At 34.3% G+C, this 23,058-nt stretch overlaps 4 protein-coding genes across 4 annotated transcripts; 1 reads left to right on the top strand and 3 right to left on the bottom strand.

Moving 5' to 3' along the window:
- Positions 1–1,504: 1,504 nt before the first annotated feature.
- LOC145755425 (tyrosine-protein kinase fyna-like) lies at positions 1,505–5,685 on the bottom strand. The gene is made up of 10 exons (XM_082571660.1): positions 5,593–5,685; positions 5,039–5,127; positions 4,687–4,839; positions 3,762–4,061; positions 3,514–3,656; positions 3,159–3,281; positions 2,650–2,803; positions 2,432–2,575; positions 2,213–2,358; positions 1,505–1,763 (listed from the first exon to the last, which is right to left on the bottom strand). Exons 1-10 carry the CDS (start codon positions 5,646–5,648, stop codon positions 1,674–1,676), a joined length of 1,398 nt encoding a protein of 465 aa, XP_082427786.1. The 5' UTR covers positions 5,649–5,685; the 3' UTR covers positions 1,505–1,673.
- A 562-nt stretch (positions 5,686–6,247) lies between these two features.
- LOC145755244 (small ribosomal subunit protein mS27-like) lies at positions 6,248–12,566 on the bottom strand. The gene is made up of 9 exons (XM_082571470.1): positions 12,083–12,566; positions 11,518–11,731; positions 10,305–10,495; positions 9,494–9,676; positions 8,746–8,847; positions 8,201–8,283; positions 7,758–7,853; positions 7,147–7,404; positions 6,248–6,518 (listed from the first exon to the last, which is right to left on the bottom strand). The coding sequence occupies exons 1-9, from the start codon at positions 12,240–12,242 to the stop codon at positions 6,375–6,377; spliced, it is 1,431 nt and encodes a 476-aa protein (XP_082427596.1). The 5' UTR covers positions 12,243–12,566; the 3' UTR covers positions 6,248–6,374.
- Positions 12,567–12,898: 332 nt separating this feature from the next.
- On the top strand, positions 12,899–20,356 carry LOC145756065 (uncharacterized). Its single transcript, XM_082572301.1, has 9 exons — positions 12,899–13,120; positions 13,480–13,733; positions 14,245–14,396; positions 14,848–15,083; positions 15,451–15,555; positions 15,762–15,838; positions 16,036–16,174; positions 17,954–18,076; positions 18,284–20,356. Exons 2-9 carry the CDS (start codon positions 13,569–13,571, stop codon positions 19,261–19,263), a joined length of 1,977 nt encoding a protein of 658 aa, XP_082428427.1. The 5' UTR covers positions 12,899–13,120; positions 13,480–13,568; the 3' UTR covers positions 19,264–20,356.
- Positions 20,357–21,085: 729 nt separating this feature from the next.
- LOC145755772 (mitochondrial tRNA methylthiotransferase CDK5RAP1-like) lies at positions 21,086–22,867 on the bottom strand. Its single transcript, XM_082572019.1, has one exon. The coding sequence runs from the start codon at positions 22,859–22,861 to the stop codon at positions 21,086–21,088; it is 1,776 nt and encodes a 591-aa protein (XP_082428145.1). The 5' UTR covers positions 22,862–22,867.
- Positions 22,868–23,058: the final 191 nt, after the last annotated feature.

Raw genomic sequence — 23,058 nt, forward strand, 5'->3', positions numbered from 1 at the left:
TTATTAATGCCCAATGTAGATAAAGGTGATAAAATCTCTAGTTGGAAAACAGTAGAAGATTCCAAGGTATCTGACGAAATGAGTCCTCTTAATAAAATGTCGGCTTGGATGTGGATGCATAGAAACGAAAGCGATGATGAGAAAACGTTATCCGACTCCCAAGAAGACTCGGACACACTTTCGGATGCTAGCACAGTCGAGCCAGCGCTTGATACAAAAGTAGATACGAGTAAAAATTTAAATGTTAGTGTGAATCGTTCTCCAAGCATCCAAAGTCTAATTAACCAATTTGAAAGTGCCAACAGGGGTTCCTTATTGCTATCTTCAACTGAGAAACAAAAACCTTATAAAGTTTCAAACCTTATATCAGACTGTGATAGCGATAAAATCACTGTTAATTCGGAATGCAATAAAAAAACAACGGAGACAAACCGAATCAATGCACCCACAGCACCTTATTCTGCTCGGTCGTCTATATCTTCTATATCTTCAGACCAAGATTATTTTGACTTGCCTCAGTCGGAAAATACCAACAAAAATTTAGACAACTCGTTTAACTATAATATGATAAGAAGTCGATTTGAACTTACACCATCAGCAAAAGACAATTCAGACGTTGCCCAACCAAAGTTTTACCATGAGCAGGTAGTATATCAATGTTTTTTTCAAATATATATATTTAAATTTATCCTCGATGTGAAAAGGTCGACTTCACAATCTAAACTTACAGTAACACCAGTTACCTCGACCCAGTCTCGAGTTGCCTGTGACAGTTTGGAATATTATAGATTATAAATGCCTGATAATTAAGCTGCTGATTAAGTATTGGAGTTTATGAAGCGTCTTAACCAAGGGCGCTTCAGCATGGAACAGTAAGATCGAGCCCAGAACGTTACGTAGTGAAGCCAAATGTTCTGACCACTACACCAAGCTGAGGGATGTTATATGTCTTACAACTTAAGTTAATACAAAAACTTTGTATGTATAGATTGAAGAAAACAATTCTATAGCAGAAAAATCGTCATCTCCAATCAAAACACTTCGCTCGCTGAGGTAGTATCTTGACAGAACCTCTTGTCCTTAAATAGGAATTAGTAACAACAGGCTTTTATTTCATTGCAGAAAGTTCCAATTGGGAAAACCAATGCCATGGCAAAAAATAAACGTATCACGTCAAATTTGCAAGAATGCAGTGCAGGCAGTCACAAGGAAATTGCTGAAAGTCACCTCACGACTGGCGCACGTGTTTCTTTATAACTTGTTGACCTTTATAATCACTTTGGTTGTTGTCTGGTTAAGCATGTCAGACGGAGATATTAGCGAAATATTTACACACGGCGAAATGTTCTTGAACGACGTAATTTCCTTCGAAAGGGTCCCAAGTTTTGATGAAATTGTGATTTGAATAAAAGGTTTTAAAAAACTTGTGTTTAAATGTTTTTGTATAGCAAGACGTATTTAAACCACATCTTCCTTTAAAGTCTTGTATTTCTAGCTCTAACTAACGTTGTCGTTTATTTATGTTTACAAAAATCATCGTCGAAAAAATGTTTCACAGTTAAAAAACAATCGAAAAATAATAACAAAATATAAAACAACGGTAAGAAAATAGAATAATAAAGGTATTAGACCAGAAAATTGTTCATTAGTTGATATGTACAGGGTTATAAATGTCATTTTTTTCGACAAGAAAATTCTTCATAAGCGTTGTTATCTTTTGCCTTGGTCGGAGTGACTTTCTTGACGTTTGGACAAATTGAATTCTAAAAAATATTAATCGCCAAATTGTAAGAAGACAAAACAAAAGGCCGTTTAAAGTGCATACCCCAAACGGTTGTTAATGTTACAAAATCGCTAGTAAAAAAACCAACAGCGTGGTGTAGTAGTAAAACATTTGCTACACCACCATGAAGCCTTGGGTTCAATCCCCACTGCTCTCATGTTGTAGCGCCCTTGAGTAAGGTGCTATAATTAGTATGAACTCTTGCTGAGCCAGCACTTAATCAGCAGCATAATTATCGGACAGTTATAATCTCTATAATATAACAAACCGCTAAAGGCATCTCGAGATTGGGTCGGAGTAACTGATGTTGCTATATGTTTAGGTCGCGCATTCGACCTTTCAACGTCGAGGATAAAGATATATACAAAAAAAAGATAAACCAAACTGTTTAACATGGAAAAAACCTCAAAATTATGTAGGTATACAAACCTCTAAATTATCAAATGACGGTCTTAGGTTAAATTGCTCCGTCCAACAACGTAGCAACAGTTCGTACAGATCCATCGGCATAGCTTGAGGCCGTGCTGGTCGAACACCTTTCCTAATGTTCTGTTGGACTTGGTTAACCATAATACCTACATTGAAATAATTGTAAAACCAGACTTTTTGTAGAAATAAAATTTAAGCAAAGATAGAAGTATGAAGTACCAAAAAAAGGTGCTTCCCCGTTTGTGAAAAGTTCGTAAACGAAAGACGCAAAAGCCCAGACGTCGGTGGCCGTCGAAAACTCTCCTTGCAAAGAGGCCTCGGGCGCCAGCCAACGGGCATAATTCTCGGGAAAAATAATGTCGCCTGAAACAAAAAAATCGTAAAAAAAACAAAAAATAACTATAACAAAACTTAGCTTGTAATATAAATATACATACTTTCTTTGCTATAATAGAAGCCGTTGTTGAGTTTTTTAACGTAGCTAAAACCGCTCAACTTGCAAGTTAAGTCTCGATCTACTAAAACGTTTGACGCTTTCACATTTCTATGTACATAACCCATTTTGGATATAAACTTCAGCGCCCCAGCGACCTGAGGGTTAAAGTTTATTTATTCATTTATAATTAATAAATAACCTAGTGTTTAACCACCATCACCACGAGATCGTGGGTTCAATTCCCACTGCTTTCATGCTGCAGCGCCCTTGAGTAAGGTGCTATAAACGGTATGAACCTCTGCTGAGCCAGCACTTAATCAGCGGCATAATTACTGGGCAATTATAATCTATAATATCCCAAACTGCTGAAAGTAACTCGAGAATGGGTGGGAGTAACAATTGTTACTCTATGTTTAAGTCGCGCATTCGACTTTCCCACATCGAGAAAAAATTTATACAAAAAAAAAACAAGTTTAACAAAAAATTTATTGATTTGAGAAAGGTACCAACTTCTGCTGCCATTCTTTGTCTCTGTTTGTATTCAGTCTCGTAATTCCCGCTCACTAGCAAGTAATTGGAAATATCTTTGTTCGGGTGGTAAGGAAAGGCAATGTAGGGTTGATTTTCGTGAACCTTGGTTTATTATAAAAAATTAACGATACAATCTTTTTAGTTACCTATATTGTTTAGACCATGATTCAACTGGTGGTATATAACCTTTTACACTATGGTTAAAAATGTGTATACAGTCATTTTGTTTTAGTAATCATGTGTGAACTTATTACGCAATGCTGCAGGAACCTATTTGCAGCTAATAAATAACCGTGACTCATATAGAAGCAACAAAAACAACAACATAACTCACAAAATCTAAGACTTTGACGATGTGGTTGTGACGTAACAGTTGTAACGCGCCAGCTTGTTCAGTAAGAACCTCCTTGTAAACTTCGTCAACGGCAATCGCGGCCATCTTGAATACTACATCGTTGCAGTTATTTGAAAACTTACCTATAGTAAATGACAAATGGTTAAATGGGTTCTTAATTCTGATTAACAAATCAAAATATTATAGATATATGCGTCACTTAATCATGTGGTGTTTGCTTAAGGTACCTTTCCATATTTGGGCGTATTGCCCAATTGCTAACTGTTGAACCAGTTCTTTTTCTCGTTCAGGCTCTTCTTTAATGGCAGTCGACGTTTGGAGGGTGTTTTGGTATGGACTCTTTTTCCCTAATTTCGGAAATCGAACAGTAGATATTTTTTTAATAGTTTTGGACGCCTTCGACGGGCCTTTTATCTTTGCTGGTTTCACATCAGGTTTTAGCGGACCTGTAGGCGATGCGGGCGCAGTGCTTAATCTTCGTTTTGGACATGGGTATAAAAAGCGACACGGGAGGCCACAATCTTTTTCTAGTAACAAAATACTGATGGTTAATTTAACTATTAAATTCCGAATCAAAAACGTGCAAACTTTTACTTTTATTTAAAACTAATAAAAAGACGAAGTCTAGACCAATGTGTCGCACTACCCTTTAAAATAGAACAACGTTACGTGACTGGTCATGTTATATGCACAGTTATATAAAAAAAACATAATAAGACCTAGGCTACAGTCATTTTTTAATAGTTTACTTGTATTATAATCAATAATTAACTGGATAAAATTAAGCTTATTTTTAAATGCGACTTATAATAACATCCCATGCGTTAGGCCTAAAAGTAAATTAACTTCTTTTTTTGTATATATGTTTATCCTCGATGTGGGAAAGTCGAAATGCATGACTTAAACATAGAGTAACATGAGTTACTCCGACCCAGTCTCGAGTTGCCTGTGGCAGTTTGGGATATTATAGATTATAATTGCCCAGTAATTATGCTGCTGATTAAGTGCTGGCTCAGCAGGAGTTTATACCGTTTATAGCGCCTTACTCAAGGGCGCTACAGCATGAGATCAGTGGGGATTGAACATACGACCTCATGTGTGGTGTAGCAATTGTTCTTACCACTACACCACACTGCCGGTAAACTAACTTACTGGAATAATGTTCAATTAATTTAAACATGTCAGCGAACACAAGTTCTTTGAATAGATAGTAGTTTCCCTTTGCGTCTGTATCGACTTTGTAATGCAAAACTTCCATGTTTCCCTTCACCTTTGTTAACACCGAAATCCTGTAGCCGCCTTCACCTACAAGAATAGCATCAAATGAACTAACAAAACAACCAACTTAAAAAATTTTAAGAAAAAGTCAAATGTTTGTTATAACGTAGTTTGTACTAGTCTCTAACGGCGTATATAATGTCGTTTAGATCTTTTTAAAAAAGAGGTTAATGCCTATTGGGTTTTAATGCCCATTTCAAAGCTTTTTGAAATGTGATTTACATACCTTCTCTAACCAAATACGTATTAATGTTTAGTCCTTGAAATATAAGATATTGTTCTGCCTGAAGTCTGTTGATGTATCCAAAGTAAAAGCTAAAAACAAAAGTGTTAAACACTTTTAAATTACATTTAAAATTATAATCTATAGTAGTTCAAACTTCCAAAGTCAACTCGCGACTGGGTTGAAGTAATGTAATTTTACTCTTTGTTTTTTTGTATCATTATATCTTTATTCTCATTGTGGAAAGGTCGAATGCGCGACCTAAACATAGAGTAACAACTGTTATCCCGACCTAGTCTCGAGTTGCCTGGGGCAGTTTGTAATATTATGGATTAAAATTGCCCGATAATTGAGCTGCTGATTAAATGCTGGCTTAGCAGAAGTTTATAACCTTTATAGCGCATTATTCAAGTTCGCTACAGCATAAGACCACTGGTGATCGAACACAGGACCACGAGTAGTGTAAAAAATGTTCTGACCACTACACCACGCTGCCAGTTTAGGCCATAAAGTCGACATCCCTACATCAAGGATAAATAAATTCAAAAAAAACTCACGGCTGGGACATATGGGAACTTTCCTGACGAAGGGATCCTATTTCTTGGTACGTCATTTTAGCAAAATGAGTTAGCCTAAGCTTACTAAACAAAATTTCTGTTTTAAAAATTGCAAATTATTAAACCAATGGGCTCTTTATAGGCATGTAATTCAAACAAACTTATTATAGCCTTATATAAGTAAGCTGGCTTAAAGTATTTTTTGGACTGGTATCTCAATCTGTAATTTTATAAATAATAGCTTTTTTGTTAACAATTTCTTTTCTAACTTAAGCTTCTAGTAGCCAAACTGAGAATAAATACATCAATAAAACTATAGTATGGGTGCTATATAGCCTATTAACCAAGTTATATTTACACTATGCACTTCCTGGTATGCGCAACCTTACAAACCTGCTGAAAAATACGTAACTATGTTAGACAACAAAATTAGTCACTATGTATAATACGTATGACCACGCCAATTGTTAAGATAAAAATACAACACACCACGTGCTAGTCATATCATTTATGCAGGATGTCATCGTCAGGATCGAAACTTTAAAAGCTAAGTCGGCAACTAGATTTAGTTTTGGGATACTAACGCGGTCAGGTTTAGACCTATTTTAGCCCTAAATTTAATATGAAATTTTCGTTTATTCCAAATTTGGCTGAATATTTGTATTTATAACAATAGGTGCTTTAATTTTACTAAGAGCTATACATACTAAGTGTGAATCCTATTTTTTAGTTTTTTTTTTTAGAAAATGAATTATTTTTATTGCAACAAACACAAAATCCTATTACGACATTTTAATATAGGCTTCTTTTTCGCTGCCTTTTTCAGCCCGATAGAGATCAAGTATATCAAGATCGCTCATGGCACCATTAACATAGTCTTCCCTTAAATAAAAAGCTATTTCTTCGTCAACATGTTTCGTCCTGGTCTAAAACATAAAATTAGACACCAAATTTAAAAAAAGAGACAGTATAATGATAATTATAGTGTTAGTGCAATCTTTTTTGCATTAGTCAAAAAATTAAAAAAATGACCAAGAAATTCACCACTGAAATTAAATGACTAATAACATGTATATATATATATAGATATTGGATAAACAAACTTTCTATAACACCAAATTAAACAGTCTGTACCAATTATAGAGCATTACTCAAAAGCACTACAGAAAGCGTTTGCAATCGAACCCATGACCTCATGGAATAAAACTAATTGTTCTATAAAAAAAACATATGATGTCGTGGGTTCGATCCCCACTGGTCTCATGCTGTAGCGCCCTTGAGTAAGGCACTATAAAAGATATTAACTTCTGCTGAGCCAACACTTAATCAGCAGCTTAATTATCAGGCAAATATAATTATGATATCCCCAACTACCAAAGACAAATCGAGACTGGGTCAGGTAACTAATGTTACTCTATGTTTAGGTCATAAAGTCAACCCTTTTACATCAATAATAAATACAAAAAATATCTTAAAGAGTAAAACGAAGTGTCTTAAAAACTACAACATGCTGCCAGTCTATAAACAACACACAATTAATGCCTTTTGACTTACCTTTGACATGTCCCAAAATCCCAATTTTGCCACCGCCATTGCGTGTGCCGTTTTTTCTAGGTTGTCCTCAATAGTTTTTTGTTTTCTTTCTTCATTATATTTATCTGTTATCTTGTTGCAGCATTCTGTCCACAACTGACTGTCCTCCTTCCAGTTTTGAATTTCTTTATTAAAACTGTCTATGTCAACTTGTTCATGTGATGGTAAATTTTCTATCATTGACTTCGAAATTTCATCCAACTTTAAACTTGTGTCATTCTGTTTAAAAAAATAATAGATTTTTTCACATTTGTTTATCTTTGATGTGGGAAGGTCGACTCTACAGCCTACACAAAAAGTAACATCAGGAACCCAAACCCAATCTCGAGTTGTCTTTGGCTCTTTGGAATATTATTAAAAAAATTTGCCCGATAATTAAGCTGCTGATTAAGTGTGAGCTAAGCAGGAGTTTAAATCATTTATAGCGCTTAACTCTAAGGCACTGCAGCATTAGAACAGTGGGGTAAAACCCAGGACCTTATGTAGAAAAGTCAAACGTTTTGTTAGTTACATTAAAAAAAATTTAATTCAAGAATACAATTTTTTAAGTGAGAAAAAAATTGGAAATTTACAGATATTAAATTGTGTTTTTTTAAATCCCTGACGACATTTTCGGCTTTGATTTCAAGATCTTTATTTCCCTTTAATGTTTCAAGAAAAAGGTTCATCTGTAAACAAATATATTTATGAATACCTATATTTTTTTATATGTATTTTTATCCCTGATGTGGAAAGGTCGAATGCGTGACCTAAACATAGAGTAACATAAGTTACTCTGACCCAGTCTCGAGTTGCCTTTTAGCAGTTTGGGATTTTATAAAGAATATAATTGCCTGGTAATTATGCTGCTGTTTAGTTGCTGGCCTAGCAAGAGTTTATACCGTTTATAGCACCTTAATTAAGGGCGCTACAGCATGAGAGCAGTGGGGATTAAACCCACGACCTCATGGTGGTGTTGTATATACTGAATGTTACAAAAAATAAAATCAAAAAATAAATTTATTAAAAAACTTACACTTTGCTGGGATATAGGTGTGGAAATGGATTCTAAATATTCCAAACCTCTTAATAAATAACCGTCATTCCAACCTAATGGTGCTAATAAAAAAATACAGTCAATTTTCATAAGTTTCATTGTGAGAAAATATTGATACAATTAAAAATAACAGCTTGGCGTGGTGGTTAACACACTTGGCTTAGCTACTTAAGGTCCTAGGTTCGAACCCCACTACTTTCATGTTGTTCCGCTTTTAAGTAAGATGCTAGAAAAGATATAAAATTTTTGCTAAGCTAACACATAAACAGTATTTTAATTATTGGACAATTATAATCTATAAAATCCTAATCTTCTAAAGTTACTTTGAGACTGGGTCAGGGTAACGGATCTTACTCTTTGTTAAGGTCGTGAAGTGGACCTGCCCACAACGAAAAAATGGATATATACAATATATAAATAATATTTAAACATTTCAGGTAATAAAACAAATGTAGAAGTTTTTTTTATCAATTCAGTGATAACAATGGCTTTAAAAATATTAGAGTAGAAATGTATAATCTTACCCCATGGTTCTTGGTATACAGATCTAATACCATGTTCAATTTCCAAACTTCCTAATATACTTTGACCCAAAATAAACAAGCTAGGATTGGAAGAAATTTGACCTAAAAATATACAAACTAAAATTAATTTACTGGTATTTAGTAAACGATAAAATTTATTTACTGGTATTTAGTAAACGATAACTTACCCTTTTTAGTAAATTTTTAATTATTTCTAAAGCATAGCCCAACAAAATATAAAACGAAAAACAAATCCTCAAAAGTTTTGGGTTCAAAAACCATTAAAGTAATATATTTGGCAGCATAGTGTAGTGGTCAGAACACTTGTCTTCACTACACGAGGTCCTGAGTTCAATTCTAATTTATCTTATGCTGTAGAGCCCTTGAGTAAGGTGCTATAAACGATATAGACTTATGCTGAGTCAACACTTAATCGACAGCTTATAATTATTACACAATTATTATAAATAATATCCTAAACTCCCAAAGGTTACTCTATTTTTGGCCCTGAAGCAGACCTTTCCACATCCTGGATAAATAAATATACAAGTATTTGTAAAGCATAGCATTTCTATAAATACACAAAACATAAAACAACTCCCCAAAGTTTTAGATTTAAATACAAGTAATATAATAAAAACATGATTAATTGTCGATTTTTCTACAATAAAATTTAAAGGATAGACAAAAAGCGTGTATATAATGTCGAAAACTAACTTGTTGAGGGTTTTATGAACCGTTTACATACCAACAACGTGTAATATTCCACCGATATTTCGTTTTAATTCAGGATTGTCAAATTTTGGTAACACTTCTTCTACTTCCTTGTTTTCTTCTATGTATTTGTTAACGGTGTGTACAGCAAGGCACTGAGATGATTTGTTCTCCAACAGTTCAAGCAGGAACAATTCACACGCAACTTGTAAAGCTTCTGTAAAGCAATAAGTGTACAGGTAACGTGAAAATTTGAAACAAAAATTTTAATAATTCGTGCAAAACATTTTTAAGTGTAATTATGTATTTGTCAATAAATCAAGTGATCTAATACCATATAAATTTAATTAATATTTATATATAATAAAGCTTAGTGGGCGATATATGTATGTTCAATCAATAAATAAATATAGTTGAACCGGCAGCATGGTGTAGTGGTAAGAACACTTGCTACACCACACATGAGATTGTGGGTTCAATCCCCACTGATATCATAGTGTAGCGCCCTTGAGTAAGGCGCTATAAACTGTATAAACTCCTGCTGAGCCAGCACTTAATCAGCAAGATAATTATCAAGCAATTATAATCTATAATATCCCAAACTGCCACAGGCAACTCGAGACTGGGTCGGAGTAACTAATGCTACTCCATGTTTAAGTCGCGCATTCGACTTTCCCACATCGAGAATAAAGATATATACAAAAAAAAACGTATTTTTTTTTGTGGCTAAATTATCGCAGGCAAATATTAGTTGCAAGTTGTGAGACCATATTACAACAATTAAAATTCTGACCGGTAGAGTGGGTTATCGTCTAGTATTAACAATACATACATTTAATATTTACCTTTAGTGTTATTCTGTTTTAAAAAATGGGAAAGACATCGATTAAGCGAAATAAAATTTGGAAAAATTCCGTAATGTGTTTTTGATTTCAGCAAGTCCAATAGAACGCTGGGATTGTAGGATAAACATTTCTCTGTTAATGTGTAGGTTGTCCAAGGTTGGAGAAAATAACAGTTATCAGTGTGTCGAAATCTAAAATTGAACTAGAATTTAGCTTGTTAAAAAGCAATGTTTGGCATAAGCAAATCAGCTTGGTGTAGTGGCCAAGAGACTTGGCTTCACTATATGAGGTCCCCGGTTCGATCACCAACGCTCTCATGCCATAGTTTTCCTAAGTAAAGACCTATAAACGCTGAGCCAATCCTTATTCAGCAGATTGATTATAGAGCAATTATAATATATAAAATCAAAAAACTTTAAAAAGTAACTCAAGACTAGGTCGGGGTAACTGATGTTAGTCTATTCTTAGGTCGTGAAATCAACCATACTACATCAACCGACATACAACATACTACATCAACCGACATACAACATACTACATCGACCGACATACAACATACTACATCGACCGACATACAACATACTCCATCAACCGACATACAACATACTACATCGACCGGCACTGTGGTGTAGTGGTAAGTAGTGGTTACTACATCGACCGGCAACGTGGTGTAGTGCTAGACCACACATGAGGTCGTGGGTTCAATCTCCACTGATCTCATACTGTAGCGCCCTTGAGTAAGGCGCTTTAAACGGTATAAACTCCTGCTAAGCCAGCACTTAATCAGCAGCACAATTATCCAGCAATTATAATCTATAATATCCCAAACTAACGAAGACAACTTGAGACTGGGACTGAGTAACCGATGTTACTCTATGTTTAAGTCGCGCATTCGACTTTCCCACATCGAGGATAAAGATATATACAAAAAAAAAATAAATAAAAAAAAATAAATAAAAAAAAAGTTGATCTATCAAATAGCCTTCTATATTTACATGATTTTTTTTAATTTAAATTATACACATCAATAAAGTGACAAAAAAGAAATGTTTAATTAACAAGACATTTATGTGGTAGCAAAAAATAACAAAATTTTTATTTTTTTAAAACATGCCCTTTACATACCTGCATATGCAATTAAAGCCTATACACATATTACATATACATTATTTAGTATGAAACTATTGCTATTTATAAAAAAATGTATTCTTACTTGTGCAGATAATATAAAGACCCTCTCAGTTGCTTTTCTGTGGCGATTGCTCTTACTAATTTATCGATCATAACTGAACTGACGGGCATGTTCCGTTCGTGACAGCGATCAAGAGATAAAGATATTTTACTTATGTCCGAAGCATTCGGGAGATCGGTTAATTGCTGTGTTTCGTTCGTAAAGTTGTAAGAGTCGGATAAAAGCGTCCTCCTTCCTGAAAAAAAACACAAATTTAAGTGTTTTAACTGTTCCTATTAAATATTTTTTAAATTTTTTATCCTAAATTTGGGAGTAACATCAGTTACTCCGACCCAGTTTATTAAGCTGCTGATTAATTGTTAGCTCAGCGAGAGTTTCTTATTTAAGAATGCTACAGCATGATATCAGTGGGAATCAAGCCCAGGACCTTAAGTAGTAAAGCCAAATGTTCTGACCACTACACCATGCTGCCGGTCATATGCAATTATTGTTTAAAGTGGGAAATTTTATAAACATAGTATTTATATATATGTTGAATAGCAGAAAAGTGTTATGCTTAAAAAACATTAACAGACTAACAACTAACCACATTTCAGGATATTGATGCTTAATTCTTTATGAGCTGAGAGCAGTGACAAAGAGATTCTTTTATGGAAAAGACACATTGAAGACATGATTAATGGCTTTAAAAAATATTTAACTAAAACAAAAATTGTTTCGAGAATAAATACATACAACATAGCCATAATACTTTCAAATTGTAAATAACGCAAAAACCACACAGTTAACAATAGTTTAAATGCAGAAATGATGTCATCAATCAAAGTTTTGATGCGTTTATCTGTATTATTAGTTATTGCGTTGGTGTAATAATAGAAAAATTGAATTAGATTGCCTTGATACTTTCATCATCAGATTATTAATACATTTCATTGGAAAAAGGTTATTACGTAGACACAATACGTATACGTAACTATAAAATAACCACTATAAATGAAAATTACGTCTTGACAATTCTAAAGTGTAAATTTGAGGAAAGTCCCAGTTAATAAATGTGGGACTTTCCTGCATCCCTTCTAAAACATGTGCGTGCTTTCAAATTAGAAAGAGAATGGAGAAACGTCACATCGTAAAAAATCTGAACGTTGTCAAAGTAAAAAGTTAAATCAAACTCCTGAGCATCACTCCCGTTTTACAGTATATATCTAAATAAATTTCTTATTAAACTTTAAATAAACTGTGCTTAAGAATTAATAAAAAAGTTGTTTTAGCATAATACCTATATTAATAGTTTAATTTAATAACTAAATTCTATAAAATACTAAAAAAGAATTATTTTGGCAACATTGCTTCTGTGTTTTATATTTCTCGATCTTGACATGACGTCATTCAACAGAAAAAACTAACAGGTCAGTTTAGTGGGAATTTTTCTCGGCTATTTGCTCTAGTAAAGTTGTAAACCTGTTCTATTTTCGGTTTTTACGTAATAAATTTGCCAGTTTTATAGTAGATTCCCCATAACACTGTCTAGCTCTATACCAAGTAATCGTGTTATTAATTAAGGTACCTTACACCTTAAAATAGTCCGAAAAAATCAGGGTCAGTCTGCCGTTTGCCGCAAACGGTAAGGATATCTAATTTAGTAATTATTTAACTAGTTTCTAACTTTATAACTAAGTTTAAGTTGTTGAATTAAATCGTTTTTCTTTAATAAATGAAGACTAAAGTAAATTTGTTAAGCTAGCCAACACAAATAAACCAGTATTTATTAAAAAAAAATTAGCATTATGGTATTTATTTCGGAGCTCTATTAGCGTCGTCCGCCAAGTTTATAAAATGCGGAATTGCGGAATTTTTATAACCCTATCATAATCTTTTTTTTTTCTTCCGTCTTTTCCGCATTCATTCTAGTACGGCGCTAATAGAGATCCTTTATTTCTAATTGTTATACTTTAGTTCAAAAATCTTTAAATTTTGGCTTAGTTTTTCGGCTCAATTTTTCTGGATGCCAAATGACTGCGAAAAAAACCTTCTAGACAAGTTTTTACCAAATCAACTTCTAAACAAAGAAAATGATGAATTCAAGACACCCCCCTGAAAATAACATGAGACTCGTTATCGTGGAACAACCGCAGCAGCGGGGAATGAGATTCCGATACGAATGCGAGGGAAGATCGGCCGGAAGTATCCCCGGGGAAAGTACGACGGGCGATAAAAAAACATGGCCCTCCTGTTTGGTAAGTTTCTGCCAAAAAAACAACTTTTGGGTTTAAAAATCATGTTTATATATATTTTTTTTGGTTTTCGATAATTTTTTTAGGAAATATACCAGTAAACTAAATATATACAGGATTGAATGGATTGAATGGATCAAATGTATATCAGATGGTTATCGAATGGACCAAATGGATCGAATGAAACAAAAATATTGCATAAATTAAACCCTAACCCCGACCCTCACCCATTCAGAATAAGCTTAATGCATGCGACTCATTTGGTCTATTGGGTTCGTGCGATTTAATAACCACTTGATATACATTCAACCCATTTAATTTATTTGATCCATTTTTTTATTTGATATACGTTCGGGTACATTATTTTTTTCAAGCCATTCGATCCTGTATATTCTATAGGTACCGATCTTTTTATTCTCTTTGCCCGTTCTACATAACTCTCAACAAACATTTTTTTGCGACAATCTACCCATGCACCACAAACAGGTATTAACTCTATATTATATACTTTTAGATCGACAATTATCAAGGAATAGCAATAATGCGAGTGTCTCTAGTCTCCAAAGATGAAATGCCAAAACCCCACCCACACAGCTTAGTTGGACGAGATTGCAGAGATGGGACTTGCCAGATCAATGTGGACCCAAGTTGTAACATGCTTGGAGTGTAAGTGAATTTTTCTATTGAACTTGTCTGTGGTTTATGTAATTATATAGGCTATATATTTTTTTTGCAATTTTGTTAAATATTAGATTTTATGAACTAGTTAACAGCCCGCTCTACGGTTGACATTTTAATCAGAGTAATATAGTCACAATTCCTAATACCAACATTTGCCCGTGCACCAACAGCAGTTTTATTCAATTTGTAGGCCTGTAATTGAACTTACATATATATACTGTGAACTAAGGTCTATTGTATATGGATAACTAACCATTATTAATTGGTTTAGTGAAGCAAGTGTAAATTATGGTGACTCTCATTTTATTTATAACAAACAAAAAATGTTGGTATATTTATTAAAACGTGCCTTTTTTGCAATTTTTATGCTGCTGTTGAAGAAAGTTATTGTATAGCTATAATCATCTGGCAATTTTAAGCAACCAAATTATTACAGGTTTCCAAACCTGGGAATACAGTGTGTTCGGCGCAAGGAAGTCAACCAAGCTATACGAGACAGACTGACCAAGGGCGTTAACCCTTTTAACACGATGATAGACCCAGAAGAGCAGGTTGGAGTAGACGTGGACCTAAACATCGTTCGTCTTTGTTTTGAGGCTTTTATCCCAGATGCAAGTGGAAACTATACAAGGAAGTTGACCCCGGTTGTTTCGAAGAAGATTTACGATAAAAGTAGGTGTTTTTTTTAAGAGTTAAATTGGGTCCTACCAACTACCAAAAGACCACCACACAGGACCACACAGAACACGTTGAATGTTTATTTGTGGATGCTGTTATTTGATTAAAAACCAAAGGCCAAAAATAAGACACTTTTTACTAACCCCAGCCGTAACCCTCTTTTGGGAAACGCCCTGGGTTGCCCTAAAGACAAAAAACAGTCTACGCGTCCTGTGAAGTCCTGCATGGTATTTAGTAGGACTAACTGGATTGGTATAAAAATATTAAATGTTAATCTGAGTGTGGTAAAAAGGGATATGTTCTCTCTTTTAAAAGAAGCCAATTGGTTTTTACTATTAACATATGACACTCTATATTGCAGAAGCCACAAGTTCATCGGTGCTGAAAATTTGCCGAGTGGACAAAACACATGGAAGTTCTCTGGGCCACGACGAAGTCTTTTTGCTATGCGACAAAGTTCAAAAAGGTGAAACATTAAAATATGCAAATAATACCCGGTGTCGTTGAATCACTGTATGTGGGATTCGTTCTTTTATTACACCAAGAAAGTCAGACTTTCTCCTTTTATTGAACTATTTTCCCTAATTTACATAATGTATGGTTGGCCATTGGAAAGTTTTCAAAACCTTTGTACGACAATGTAATACCTAAAATTTTAATTTTAATTTTTAGAAGACATCCAGGTGGTATTTTTTAAGGATAATTGGGAAGCATTGGGGGAATTTTCTCCGGCAGATGTTCACAGACAGGTAGGGGGGGGCGGGGCATCTTTAAGAAACTAAAACCATTAAATTTGAAAAACTTATATTAAAACTTGCTTACTATCAAATTTGTGTGTAGAAAACTGATGCCTTTTTCTAAAATTAATTTCTATGTGTTTAATATTGTATGCCTTAGAAGTAACTTCCTCATTTTCTTGACAATACCATAATATTCTATCTTTTAGGTTGCTATTGTGTTTAAGACACCACCTTATATAAATGAGCGAATTTCGGATACTGTAGCAGTCCAATTTATGTTGCGAAGGCCTTCAGACAATGAAACAAGCAAGCCATTGGTGTTCACATATCTCCCGATAAAGCATGGTGAGTTAATTAAATCAATTTTTATTGAACTTGTATGTCTAAAGGCTATTGACCAGGGTTATAAAATAATCAATTAACCAACCCAGCCATTGGCATTGAAACTCTAAAGCCTGTGTTTGCCTTTTGTCTGAATTCTTGTTTGTTTAACTTTCGTTGAGGGCATTAGTCTTTGAAAATATTGTTACATTCTATTTCTCTTCAGTCATTGCTTGGGGTAATAGCAAAATTATGTTTGTACTCTTTATAATTTTTACATCCTAATTAAACAACTTCAGTTGATAACAAAATCTAGATAAATCTGGCCATTCCATTTAAAAATGTAACAGTCAAACCTATTCACTTACTATTTATACACATACAAATCCTATAGAAGGTATGATTTTTGTGTAACCAAACCAGGCATTTTTCTGCTACCCTGACACCACCTTTTTTGCTCACAGAACCTGCCTGGTTTGGCCCACACAAAATTATACTCCAGCAAAACAGTCGAGGCTATAGAAAAAGTGGTGTCACAGAGTTAGCAGAAAGATGCAGGGTAGTTTACGCAGTTGTAGATTTTGATGGTAACGCAGTGTTATTTATATACAACTATATGTTTGGCAGCGATTTTACTGGATAGGTGAAAAGTATGAGCTAGAAAACGATGAAAGATTAAAGTTCGATTTCGAAATTCAAAAAGAAAATTAAGCTGATTTTTCGAAGGAAGGGGAAGACGTTATGCAGCATACCAAATATAGAAAACGTGACCCAAAATATTGAGAATGTTTTGTTATGCAAATGTAGCTATCTACTGTATGCAAAAAGCTTACATCAAATGATAGCTTTTTTATCTACTTGTTTCATATTTTTTTTTTGTTTTTTAATGCACAGACTTATCACCGATCAAAATATTTAAAACTAGTTTACTTTTAGTGTTGTAATTGTTTTAGTGAAATGTTTTTATTCATACAATTTTTAGTCGTTTCTACTAAGTTTTATAGTTGTTTGATACAAAATAATTTTAAAAATACCCATTTTTCTTCTGTAATCGGTAGCAATATTTTATCGAAAATTTTAGTAAAATCTGTTTTTATCTATTTTAAAATCTTACTTAGACTGCGGAAAGTTTCTTTTTATTATAATATTGTTTAAATGTTTTTTTAAAGTTAAAAATAGTCCAAGAATAAGTTACTGTAAGTGAATCACGTCCAAAAATAGTTTCTAAAAATAAATTTTCAGCGTCTATTTCTGTACCAGCAATTTTTCTGTAATCTGCCTTTTTTGTAAGTTTTATTTTAAAACTTAAGGTGTGTATTGCCTACTGCTTAGCATTATTCAAAATATTTTTTCTATTTATCAGCGCTTACGCCTTTAGCACATCTGTTTAGCCTTTGCGTGCCTTCATCTGATAGATTTTTTGTTTTTTTTTACAATGTGTGTGTTTTTAGATCAAAACTGTTACGGAATCATGATTAATTTTAATAAATAACTTGTTGCATTTTGCATGGTCAATGTAATTTATGGATGTCTTTCTTTTTACGAGACACTAAATTTGTTTTACTTTATGTTAAGTCGTGTCTCACAAACAATTCTTGGAATTGAGTAAGCAATTAATGAAAATTAATTTTTAACCAATTTTCTGAATTCAGATTTTGCATTTGCAAAACAAGTCCTCTGCAATATCCTATTAAACTACTTTTTTTTACCAACATTAGTCTGCAAGATTGGCACTGACTGCACAAATAAAACATCAACTGTATAAAGTTTTTTTAAATATTAAATTTTAAACTAATCATTTAGAAATCTCGCCCTATCCATATCACAAACTTATGCCATTTCGTGTCGGAAAGGGTCCGAAGAGCAAAACTAGCCTAAAAAAAGTTATCACAGACAGGCTCAATCATCAAGGAAAATTTCGCACTCGTAAGAATAACATTTATTTTAATTTAACTTGAGTTAAAAATAGTTGCATGTCCACAGGAATAATCCTAAATATTTCTTAAGTGGATCAAGCCTATATGTTAGAACTGTTAATTTTTAAATAGCTCTATTTAAACTTAAAGTACACTTAATAACATAGCAGCTAAGTTTAAATATGTCATTTAATTTATAATTTTTTATATATTGCAGCATCGCGCACACACATGCCAGAATTTCATAATTATCGGCAAATGCCAGGACCTTCGAGAATGACCCCCAAAACTGGGTTAATGAACAATATTATCGGCCCGCATTCGAGCACAGTTAGTATGACAAGGCGTGACATGGGGCTTCAAGGTCCCCCGGCTTCGGTCATGCCCCCGCCTGCCCAGATGTTTAAACAGGAACCAACAGATCACCAACAGAATTTTGCTGAACCTTGGAATTTGGAAAGAGCCGAGCCATTCCCAAGTAGCGACCAGACCATCAAGTCACTGTTTGAGGGCAAGAGTCACATGGATGTTTTGAACCCGAATCCTATTAATCATTTGCAAGAGGTGGAGGCACTCGACTCTCTGCCGGACGAGCTGCTTAAGGAGGACAGCTTTCCGAGTTTAGGAGTAAAGATGACGGAGCAGGTGCTAAAAACTATGAATCCGATGAGCACTTCACTTAATCTGGAAGACCTTGATGAACTTCTCCAACAGAAATGCAGTATCGAAGAAGGGGCTCTTAAACAAGGTGAACCCAACAATATGAGCATTACAGAAACAACAACCCAAAATGATATGTTTCCGCCACAGCGACAACCCCAAGAGGCCATGCCCCAAACTTCACAACAGATGGGTGCTCAGTTTAACCCAGCATCCCCTGCTTATGGTCCCAACCACCAAGTTATGTCGCCCCCCTACCAGCCTTTTAATAACTTTCAACACTTCCACCAAATGCCCCCTCAGTCCCCCATGACCCCACCACAGCAGCAAGCCCAGGTGTTTTCCCCAATTCAGCCCCAGACCTCCTTTCGTCCACTTACTCGATTCACAACAAATAACAACAACAACCACCAAGGATCTCCTGGGGGCTTTTTCGAGGGGCACGGGGATCAAAACCTGATATTAAATAATGCCCAGTTCGCCACCCAAAACAACAGCGATGAGCTTTCGAAATTTATTGAAAGTATCAACAAATGAAAATGACAATTTTTAAACCGATCGGGAATTTTATTGTTTAGCGAAAAAAGCATGCAGGCTTTTAAATCGTTACTAATCACAATATCTTGACTTATTTTATTTGGCGGCTTTCGACTATTACAAAAATGCACTTAACAGCTAAAATGTCTGGTTGTTTTTCAACTTTTTAAAGTTTCAATGTACCTGCAGTATGGTTTGAAATAATGGAATTTTATTTGTAGTTTTAATACCGGTATATTATAATTAATAAAAATAATCGAAGTTATTAATCAACATATGTGTTTTAGGTTTCTCTGCCGGATTTTTATTAATCTTAATTTTTTATTGTCAACACAGTAGATATTGTTTTTAAAATACTGCACAACCGTTTCATGTTGGAAACTTTTAAATATACGTTGCAACAAAAACTTTTTTGTGGGACGTTTTGAATTAATGAAATACCTACCGCAAAAATTGTAACAATCTGTAAACAAATATTTTCATTTATATTGCGGCGACAAGTTTTTATGTCATGCCAAAAGACAATCTTCAAACCCCGATGTTGTGTGTGTTGTGTCAAATATATAATAATGTTGCAACCCGTATTTATATCAACTTATCGCCAATAATGAAACTGGCTGGTTTGTCATCGAAATTTCTTCATATTACCAATTCGCTAGAAAAAATGGCCATTTTTTGCAGTTAATTGCTTATGGGATGTCGGTTGTTATGCATTTATTACCCAGGTCGAATTATATTGGTGTAAAATTTGGGTTGTTGTACAGCATTTATGAATTTTTAACATCTGTAAAGTGTACAAGAGGTATCAATTTTTTTTACAATGGTTTACCTACAGCTAAAAATTCTGTCGTTTTTTTAAACTAATGCTTTGAATATAATATGTGTGTACAGAATATAGACTGTAAATTTCAGTGCGGACTTATTTATAATGTTCCAATTGTACATTGTTTTTTTTGACAGCCAAATGCAAATTTAAATTTAAATTCACAACCATCATAAACTCTTACAATTTTTCCTCCTTTTGAATACTGTTAATTATCCTAGATGTTATTGTTTTTTTTTAGTAGATATGAAATATAGAGGCTAAAACAAACCACAACTTTGTGAATAACTTAGTGCTTGTGTTCCTACAAAAAAACTGAGAAGTCTTGTTAATAATAAATTATGACCTTTTGAGCCTTTTAACAAACAGTTAGTCTATCAGAATCAAGGAATAATTTTTTTTAAATTCAAGTTTTAATAAAACAATTTAGGACATTAATTATTATATTGAAGCTTGGTGTATTATTTATATATAGGTATGTTTAACTAACAGGCCTACAAATTAAGTGAAATTGTCATTTGTAGTCTGCAGGCAAACATTAGTTGAGTGTTGCAGCCATATTATGACACTTAAAATCCTGTAGGGTAAGCCATTGACTACCTCATCTATTTTTTTTTGTATATATCTTTATCCTCGATGTGGGAAAGTTGAATGCCCGACTTAAACACAGAGTAACATCAGTTACTCCAACCCAGTCTCGAGTTGCCTGTGGCAGTTTGGGATATTATGGATTATAATTGCCCGATAATTATACTGCTGATTAAGTGTTGGCTCAGCAGGAGTTCGAACCGTTTATAGTGCCTTACTCAAGGGCGCTACAGCATGAGCTCAGTGGGGGTGGAATCCACGACCTCAAGTGTGGTGTAGCAAGTGTTCTTGTCACTACACTAAGCTGCTGGTACTACACCAAACCAGTTTTAAAATATTTTTAAAAAACAAACACTTTTGTCTATATCAATACACAACCAGATTTTTTTTTAGATTTTATTTTATAAAATTTTAAACTTGTAATGTAGTATGGTAAATTGGAGTTCCAACAAAAGTATTTGGAGTATAGGAGTCCAGTTGAGCTAAAATATAATCACCAGGTTTTATTTCAGAAGCTACTAGGGAATTACGTCTAGATGGAATCAAAGTATTCGGAACTGCAACTTTGATATTACCATCATTTCTACCAATCAGAATGTCCTTGCTTCTTGCTGATTCTTTTTCTATTAATATAACCTGTTTTTTGCCAATAAGCTCATTGTTTTTTGCAAGAAGATCAATTCTGTAAATTTCCATAAGCTCTTTCAGTCGCAGTCCTTTTACCTTCTCTGGGACGTCATCTTTCATTTTATGATAAGCATGCGTCTTATTTCTCATGCTGTACTTAAACAGAAATGCATAGTTATATTTCATTTGTTCCATTAGTTTTAGGGAAGCCTCATGGTCCTCTTCTGTCTCCCCACAAAATCCACATATCATGTCAGTAGACAACGAAATATCAGGGATCATTTTTCGAATTTTTTCGGCAAGTTTAAGGTAATCATCACTTGTATACCCCCGTCTCATTGCTTCTAGTATTTTCGAGCTGCCACTCTGGGCCGGAAGGTGTATTTGATTACAAATGTTCGTGCGTTCGGTAATAATCTGCAAAACCTCATCTGGGAAATCTTTGGGGTGTGGAGAGGTAAAGCGAATGCGCATCTCCGGGTCAACATCAGATACTCTGTCCAGGAGATCAGCAAAGCGTAGACCACCAATTTTCGGTTTATATATTGTTTTAAAGCCCGCACTTAATGATGTTGAAACGGCGGGAGCCGATATCTCCGATAAGTCTATGTAGCTGTTGACATTTTGACCAAGCAAAGTGACTTGTTTAATGCCTTGATCCGAAAGCTGGCGTACTTCATCCACTATGGATTCAACAGGACGACTTCTTTCTCTGCCTCTAGTGAATGGCACAATGCAGTAACTGCACATATTGTCACATCCTCTCATAATAGACAGGTAAGCGGTCTTCGTTGCTTTGTCAAATCTCACCGGCATTATGTCAGCGTAGGTTTCATCCACAGACAACATGACGTTGATTGCAGTTGTAGATTCCGAAGTTGCTTGTTCCAATAATCTAGGCAAATCTCGATAAGCGTCAGGCCCGGCAACTATATCGACTGCCTTTTCTTTTTCCACTATTTTCTTTTTTAAACGCTCAGCCATGCATCCAAGAATGCCAATTTTCGGGTATCCTGCAGCGTGGTAATTTTCCTTGTGTTCTTTTAATGTATTTAAACGCCGCCATATTCTGTCTTCTGCTTTTTCGCGGATTGAGCAGGTCACCAAAAGCACCACGTCCGCTTTTTCAAGATCATGTGTTTGTTTATACCCGGCTTTCTTTAAAATTGCCCAAGCATATTCGGCGTCGTTTACATTCATTTGACACCCATAGGTCTCAAAATAAACAGTTTTACCATTTGGTGGTGGAGCAAACTTTGCCTCCTGCAAATAAGGAATGTATTCCTCTTGTTCTATGTCATTGAATTGATGTTTAGGATCTGCAGAAGATGCTAAAAAATCGTTGATATTTGGAACATGTGAAATGTCACGTTTTTCTAATAATTTCTCGTTTGTGTATTTTCTGCTTTGTTTGAATGAAAATTGTCTATTTTGTGCTTTGCAATATTTAGTTTTATTATAACAAATAACATTTGAAAATGTTCTTTTACTACCATTTTGGGGGGAGGATATTTTTATAACATTTTTCGAAAAGGACGAAATATATTTGTAAAAAATCATTTTAAACAGTTACTCTAAAAAAACATTTAACAGTTTTAGTTTTTTTTAGCTATTGGCTTTTTCTAATTTGCTAATAACAGTGGTAAGAACACTTGCTACACCACACATGAGGTCGTGGGTTTAATCCCCACTGATCTCATGCTGTAGCGCCCTTGAGCAGTTGAGTAAGGCGTTATAAACAGTACGAACTCCTGCTG

Source organism: Corella eumyota, chromosome 6, assembly GCF_963082875.1.
Source record: "Corella eumyota chromosome 6, kaCorEumy4.1, whole genome shotgun sequence".
Classification (NCBI taxonomy): Eukaryota; Metazoa; Chordata; class Ascidiacea; order Phlebobranchia; family Corellidae; genus Corella; species Corella eumyota.